The sequence below is a fragment of the Crocuta crocuta genome, unplaced genomic scaffold, assembly GCF_008692635.1.
Source record: "Crocuta crocuta isolate KB4526 unplaced genomic scaffold, BGI_CrCroc_1.0 scaffold67, whole genome shotgun sequence".
Lineage (NCBI taxonomy): Eukaryota > Metazoa > Chordata > Mammalia > Carnivora > Hyaenidae > Crocuta > Crocuta crocuta.
Window position 1 is genome coordinate 517,067 of NW_027531896.1, and position 7,706 is coordinate 524,772.

The 7,706-nt window shown below is 44.5% G+C and overlaps 1 protein-coding gene across 1 annotated transcript; it reads left to right on the plus strand.

Annotated features, from left to right (window-relative positions):
* Positions 1 to 236: 236 nt before the first annotated feature.
* Positions 237 to 7,054, plus strand: IL1B (interleukin 1 beta). The gene is made up of 7 exons (XM_077773489.1): positions 237 to 291; positions 728 to 789; positions 1,321 to 1,369; positions 3,031 to 3,235; positions 3,999 to 4,160; positions 5,379 to 5,509; positions 6,251 to 7,054. The coding sequence occupies exons 2-7, from the start codon at positions 743 to 745 to the stop codon at positions 6,458 to 6,460; spliced, it is 804 nt and encodes a 267-aa protein (XP_077629615.1). The 5' UTR covers positions 237 to 291; positions 728 to 742; the 3' UTR covers positions 6,461 to 7,054.
* The last annotated feature ends 652 nt before the right edge of the window (positions 7,055 to 7,706 follow it).

The following is a 7,706-nucleotide window of genomic DNA, read 5'->3' on the forward strand; positions in this document are numbered from 1 at the left end:
TTGCATAATGACACATTTGCAAAGATGTGTCACCATTTGCTACCACTTGTCCTTCCATGGGCTAGAGAATTATTTCAGTTTACCCTCTCCCAGAAGTTCCCATCAATTCTCTCTCTCTTTTTTTTAACCTGATTGTGAAATCAGTTAACCAAAGGGGAAATTTCTGAGCTCTATACTTCTGCTTTTAAAGAATATAAAAGAGTGGGACAGAAATTGGCAGATAGCAGATCTCTCGAGGCACAGCAGCCCACTCCAGGATTCTATTCTCTCCAGCCAGTCTTCATTACTCAGGTACAACTTGAACTCACTCTTCTTTTCATGACTAGCTCCTAAGCAAGTCTCTATGTCCCTCTCTCTCTCTCTCTCTCTCCCTTCCTCTCTGCCTAAGGGCTGGGTTTTTTACAAAGATACCACTATATACTATTATGGTTATGATTTGTGAAATATTCTGGGAATGGACACTGCTTATGTGGCAGCTGACATCTGACAGATCAGTGTCAGAGCCTCTGCTCCAGATCTAACAAATACACTCCTGGTTCAGGTTTGGGTTCACAAGTATTTCCTCTGGATCCAAAGGAAGGCTCTTTCACACATTCACTCATTCATTCAACGACTGTTTCTCTGCAGGCCTGCCATGTTGCAGGTGCTAAGGGAAACTCACATATGAAGGCAGGCCTCATGGAGGCTGGCAGGGCAAGCAGTTACTCATCATCTCCTCTTCACCCAGGTCTCAGAAGCAGCCATGGCAGCAGTACCTGAACCCACCAGTGAGATGATGGCTTACTACAGGTCAGTGGGGGAGACTGAAACCAGCAACATGAGCAGGGCCCCTCTTTCAAGAGTGGAGTGTTACTGTGCTTGGAGACCAGATTGGTCCCCTGAACTGCCTCTCCAAGTGCCAAGTGGGGTTTCAAGTGAACCTGGTTTAAAGATAGATTTCCCACTTCAAGTCCAGCCTTGGGACTGCACAGGCTGGACCATCCAGATGTTGTTGCAGCAGATGAAAAACAGGAAGAAAAGATTCCAAGTGCATGATACAGAGGACCCCTCTGCAAAGTTTGGCTTGATGGAGAGGGAAAGTTCAGAGGTTAACTGGGGTGGAAGTTAGGTCTCAGGATCCAAGAGAGAGTACCCAGGATATCTACCATGCCTCCTATGCTGTCCCATGCATATTAGCATAAAATGGGCCAACAGCTTTCAGCAGCTTTCAGAGACATGCTATTTGCAGTTTCCTATTAACAGTGAAGACTGTTGGCAGGGAAGGGAACACAGAACGTGTCTGGGAGACTAATGGAGTGATCTCTCTTGTTTTTATTACAGCGATGAGAATTCCCTGTTCTTCGAGGCTGATGGACCCGAAAAGATGAAGGTGAGACCATGGGCCTAGCCCACAACTCCTGGAGGGACTCTGACACTGGAAAGGCTCCAGGAAAAGGGTTCTGGGCCACCTTGTTCCCCAAGGCATTTTGTCATGGAAGGACTTTCACCTCTTCCAGTGAGGCAGACGCAGATGGTACTGCGTGATGACCTGGTCAACATATCACTCCCACAGTCACATACTGAGGCTTGGCGATGGTGGCCACGTTCATGGAGGGCAAGAAGGAATGGCTGTGGGGATAAAGCTTGCTGTCTCATGTTAGGAAGGCAACCCAGGCTCCAGTGCAAATTTAATTCTCCTTTTAGGAGAGGGTTCAGCCTACATTAATCACTGAAGTCCTTGGGAGTTAATGTATATCTGCTCCCTTTAAAGACAGAATAGTGTTTTGCTTCCTGGGATAGAGCTTATGACAATACAATGTGGATGATGTAAACAAAAAAGTGAATTGGGAGTTGAAAGAAATCATTAATTTGCTGTTTGACCTTAAAGAAGCCATTTCACCCCCTCGGCCTCTGAAAAATAAAGGGCATGAACTAGATGATCTCTGAGCTCCTGGCATCCTATGACCTTCAGTTCTGAAATACTGTCAGTGCTAACTAGGTTTATCCTGGGAAATGGGTGTTTCTCTGACTCTCACCTTTCCTGAGAGCCATTTTGACATTGAAGTCGTCCTTCTTTTCTGTATGAGGCCTAATAACTTTCCAGGGTGGTACGGCCATCAACCCAGCCAGGTCAGTTGCACAGATTAGCAAGCAGCTACTGGTCTCTGACTTTTTTTTTAGTTCAGGGCAGTTTCCCCTAGCCTAATAATCCAGTCCCTACTCCTGTTCAAAGGCCTGTATTTCTCTAAATGCTTTAAAATCAGTAACTGGTTTACTCCAGCCCTGGGGTTTGGGGAGGGCATGGCTTCTCTGTCTGGCTCTTTCCCTGCTGTTCCTTCCCATAGCCTCCCTCTCTCCCTCTCTCTCTCTCTGCCTGTCTGTCTGTCTCTCTCTCTCCCCTAGAGCCTTAGCTCTGAGCAGGAACTTCTCTCACTCGGCTTTCCTCTGTACTGTTAAAGAGGCCTCTTTAATGGTTGAGCATTCAAACCATTATTGAGCCACCAGGGCAACCTCACTTAAGCCCTCATGCAGTTTTGAGGTTTCTCTGAGTAACAGGAAAGGGGGAACATATTTCCTACATATTAACCACTTTTAATGTATTTGTTGGACGCTTATAAAACAGTGTTTAGAAAAAAAGAGAGAATTTGTATAGGACAATTAAAAACTTGTTGAATGAGCATAGATGAACAGAAAATGTTATGATCATCATTGCCATGAAAAATTAAATACATGGTGTTAGAGCATTAGGGACACAAGAGGACACAGGTCAGGTGGATTAGTCTGTGAAGAAGACAAATGAGGTGGACATGGATTTTATTCTAAAAGAATACCATCTGTGGGCCTGTGGGCCATCAGAAAGCCCACAGTTCTGGTTTTGGTTCTGCCTCTAACTCGCCACGTGCCTTTGAGTAAACCTCAATAGGCTTCAGAGAGAAGAGCGTTTATCATTAGAAGCTCAGTTATCTCCACGGCCTCTTCCACCTCTCTGATGTCAAAATGGGAGTTCTCTGGCCCATTCACCTTAACATACTCTTCCTGGTCTCTCCACAGGGCTGCCTCCAAAACCTCAGTCACAGATTTCTGGGAGATGAGGGCATCCAGTTGCAAATCTCCCACCAGCTTGACAGCAAGAGTCTTAGGCATGCCGCGTCAGTCATTGTGGCTATGGAGAAGCTGAAGAACATATCTTTTCCATGCTCAAAGCCCCTGCAGGATGATGACCTGAAGAGCCTCTTCTGCTGTATCTTTGAAGAAGGTACTTAATGAAAACCAAAGGCAGACAGTAGATCTCTGGTCTATAGACAACTAAACTACCCTAAAGTTTTATGCCCTTCAAACACAGGAGGGCCAGCGATGGGAAAAAAAAAACAGAGAAGCCTAGAAACCAAATGAATATAGTTGAAACTATTCTCCTTTTTTTATATTTTTTTAATATTTTATTTATTTCTGAGAGAAGGAGAGCAAGTGAGCATGAGCGGGGGAGAATCAGAGAGAGAGGGAGACACAGAATCTGAAACAGGCTTCAGGCTCTGAGCTGTCAGCACAGAGCCCGACGCGGGGTTCAAACCCACGAACAGTGAGATCATGACTTGAGCCGAAGTCTGATGCTTAACTGACTGAGCCACACAGGCGCCCCTAGTTGAAACTATTCTTAACATAAAATCGCAGTAACAACTCGCATTTGCCAGTTACTCTACCATTCTCAGAGGCTTTCACTTGCATTACCTCCTGCAAGTCTCACACTGTCCCTGTCGGGCTAGTATTACGCCATTGCCATTTTATGTGAGTAGCTCTATTGTTAGTCCAAGGCCAGCAATGGAAGTGCAGCCTGAGTCCATATCTTATGGTGCCAGGTCCAGAGTTCTCACACAACCCAACTTCCTCCCCGCAAGTGTTATAATCAAACTCCAGCTACCCATGCTCAGATATCGTCCAAAACACCAAATTCTGCTGCCTTATATCATCTGGCCTGCCTTTCCGATTTTCCTCCTAAGCAGCATATATGTTCCACATTTCAGAACCCATCGTCGGTGACTCATGGGATGATGGCTTTGTGACTGATGTGGCCCTACAGTCACGGAACTGCACATTCCAAGACGTAAAACACAAGAGCCTGGTGCTGTCTGGCTCCTATGAGCTTCGGGCTCTCCATCTCAATGGACAGAATATGAACCAACAAGGTAACTAGGGACATCTTATTCCTTTCTTGGCCTCCTGACCCCATGCTAATTCTCCACATTTTTAACAAAGTAGGACCATAAGGCAAATTATGAACCTAAGTGAAAAAATGTATAACTAACATGTAAACATTTTCATTTTGGTCCTGGCAAGGACACCTTAGCATGTTCATTTTTTAGCAAGAGATGAGACTCTGAGAAATTAGAATGCTCGAGCACACCCAAGACTATTGTGTAGCCAAGTCTTAGATTGACAGTGCAATGTCAATGCTTCCATTAGAAATGGGTCATTTGATGGACATGACCTAACTGTCTGTGGGTTCCTTTTTCCTGTCATTGAGGTTGAAACTAGGATGGTGAAGAGATACTGTGTCCGTCCTCATTCCCAACCCTGCCCCCTTAACCCAAACATCCTTCCCGCCCAGTACCAGATGGGAAATTTTACTGGCAAGCAGGAGCTTATCTCTCTCTACTGTAGCTAGCAAATGTTTCAAGTCTGGACAGCCCATTAGTTGTGGGTTCCGCCTGGCACCTCACCAATGTGGCTGAACCCTGTATACAAAACAGCAGCCAAGGGAGCTGCTGAAAGGAGCAGCCTGTTCCCTTCTAAGACTGCTGATCTTGGAGAGAGGCATACCAGCCAGGCCACGACAAACATGTTTCCTCAGAACTGGGTTGTGAGCATGACCTCAAGGCCCCCGGATGAGTTGGTGGTGACTAAGGAAGATGAAAATGAATGTTTCTTTGGAGCCACTTTTCTGAGCTAAGCCTTCCCTCTCCTGAGTTCTTCCCACTTGTTGTTCCGTGTTCCTGAAACAGATCTGTGCCTGCATTCTTTCGGGAGCCCTGATCTGCCTCTTTTCCTGCCTTGCACACTGATCAAATTGTTCTGCCCATACAAATGGGCACACCACTGGCCAGTCACAAAATGGCTTCCTTTTTTTGGTTTTAAAAAATGAGACCCCCTAATTCTTCACTGCCACTGTGATGAGGCTCTAAGAAGCCCTTGCAGACCTTTTTTGGAGAAAATATGAATCAACCAACTAACCCTGGTACTGTCTGTGAGAAGCCAAATTATCCTGTCTGTTAGGCCATTGGAAGCTCAGCGTGGGTTCCCACAGATGATGTTAATTGTAGGAGACCTGGGCTTGGGATCCAGTTGCTGGGCCAATCCTGCATGGCCATGCATTCCTGACCACAAGGCCCCTTTCCTTTCTCTAGTGGTGTTCTGCATGAGCTTTGTGCAAGGGGAGGAAAATAGTAACAAGATACCAGTGGTGCTGTGCATCAAGAAAAATAATCTGTACCTGTCCTGTGTGATGAAAGACGGGAAACCCACCCTGCAGCTGGAGGTGAGTGAGAACCAGGGACTGAAGGCTTCCCAGGTGCCTCGGAAGCACATTTAGCCCTCATTTATTTCCAAGATAACCACCTTTTCTGCTCAGAAAATCTGGGAACATATCTACTTGATAAGTTTGCATAAATGTAATTGCATCTAATGGAACTGTTAAATGCATGAAACTTTCACTCCCACCACAGAAAATTAAGTCACTTTGCCGATGTTATTATGTCCTGCCATTGTGATCATTCAACAGATGATACAGTGTTAGGGTTAAAGGCTTATAACATTGTTAGGGCTACTCCATTTGATACATGATACATCAATAAATGAATCAATTCAAGGCAGCTGTCATCTGTCATCTCCTCCACTCTCAAAATCACCTGCCCCCTACAACGAGCTTTGCCAGCAAAAGTTTCAATTCTAAGTTGAAGTCATTCTAGCCAGGGCCATAGAGAAAACTATAGCAAAAGTCCCTGGAAACTAGGTACTCCTAGAAGTTTTCATCTAATGTTCACTTTTTAATAAAATTCCCACTTATATTATGCTCCCTACCACTTGATACTAAGTTTCAAAAAAGAGTAAAAGCTCTTTCAGTCACTACACAGGAAGTTGGTATCACAAAGAGAAATCAGGAGTCTGGATCCTGGTCCTATAACTCATCAGTTTCCTTTCTACCTGAATGAGAGAATAACTTTACCAGAGTGGCCTTGTCCCTTCTCTCATAAAAATTCTTATTTTTGTTTTGGTGCAGATGTTAGACCCCAAAGTTTACCCAAAGAAGAAGATGGAAAAGAGATTTGTCTTCAACAAGATAGAAATCAAGAACACGGTGGAATTTGAGTCTTCCCAGTTCCCCAACTGGTACATCAGCACCTCTCAAGCAGAAGAAATGCCTGTCTTCCTAGGAAATACCAAAGGTGGTCAGGATATAACTGACTTTATCATGGAAATCTCTTCCTAAAGAGACCTGTACCCAGAGAGTCCAAATGTGCTGAATAACCCCTGCTGGCTGGTGGAAGAGGAATAGAAGGGTTAAAACATGGCCTCGGGCTGAACTTCACTCTTACCTAATCAATGCACAGCTGCCTTCCTTAAATCACTGCTAAGATCTGTCCCCCAGCCTGGAGGAGCAACCCCCTCTTCCCAGGGCCAGTCCTCACTCCCCTCTGCTTTAGCCAGGCGTCTCTCATTTCTTCTACTCCCTCAAAGCCACACTGGCACAAATCGTTACACATTCGGTTCCAAGAAATCCTCTGTCCTTTGTGCCCCGCTTCTGATGAACAGCCTCTTAACTATTTATTTATTTATTTATTGGTGGGTTAGTCTATTTAACAAAGTCAAGAGGGCCAAGATGCATCAGTGTCTGTGAAGAGCCCAGTCTTCAATATCTGTGAAATTAATTTAATTTGCACTAGTGCACCATCTTTGTAACAAGTCCTTTCAGCAAGGCTGAAAAATGTATAAGCTCAGATTGTTTACATAGGAATATTTATGAATGATTAAGTATGAGCAGTCTGCTTCAATGATTCTGAAATAAACTTTGCTGAAAAAATAATTTTTGTTTCTCTGTGGTCATTGCCTTTTCTCGGATCTGAGACAGAAGAGTAAAGATAAATGAGGCTACGAGAGTTCTCCTTGGGAAGCGGTAAGCCCGCTCCTCATCTCTGAGCATGGCAAAATACACAGGAACATCACCGGCCAGCAAAGACAAGCCTCCCTGTCCCTCCCTTTCATTTCCATTTTAAAAGGATATTTGGTACATAAGTTTCATCTGAAAATAGGATCAGCTGAAGTAAGGGAGAAAGGGTTGGTGGTAACAGCCACCAACAATGTCTCTACTCATTTATTTAACAAACATGTATTAAGTAAATGCTATGTACTAGGAGCTAAAGAAACCAGACAGGTAAGGCATTCCTAGTTAGATAGGAGAGGCAGATATATACAAGCAAAAATAAGGCAATGTGGCAAATAGAGGTAAGAGATAAAGTATGAAAGGAGCAGCCAGGAGGGGTGACAACATCTGCTGTGAAGGTCAGAGGGTCAAGGAGGACCAACATATGAGTCAAGCCTAAAAGAATGAGCAGGGGTTCCTCGCATAGAAAAGAAAGGAAAGGAGACTCTCAGTAGTGGGACCAGTATTATCAAAAGCACGGAGTGAAGAATGAATAATGAATGATGCAAAGAGGAAACTTTCAGAATTGTAGAAG

Bases quoted from the DNA above. Each gene is read 5' to 3' on its own strand.
- IL1B (XM_077773489.1), top strand. From the start codon at position 743: ATGGCAGCAGTACCTGAACCCACCAGTGAGATGATGGCTTACTACAG. The intron at 790-1,320 runs GTCAGTGGGGGA...TTTTTATTACAG, and splicing joins GAGATGATGGCTTACTACAG to CGATGAGAATTCCCTGTTCT. The intron at 3,236-3,998 runs GTACTTAATGAA...TCCACATTTCAG, and splicing joins CTGCTGTATCTTTGAAGAAG to AACCCATCGTCGGTGACTCA.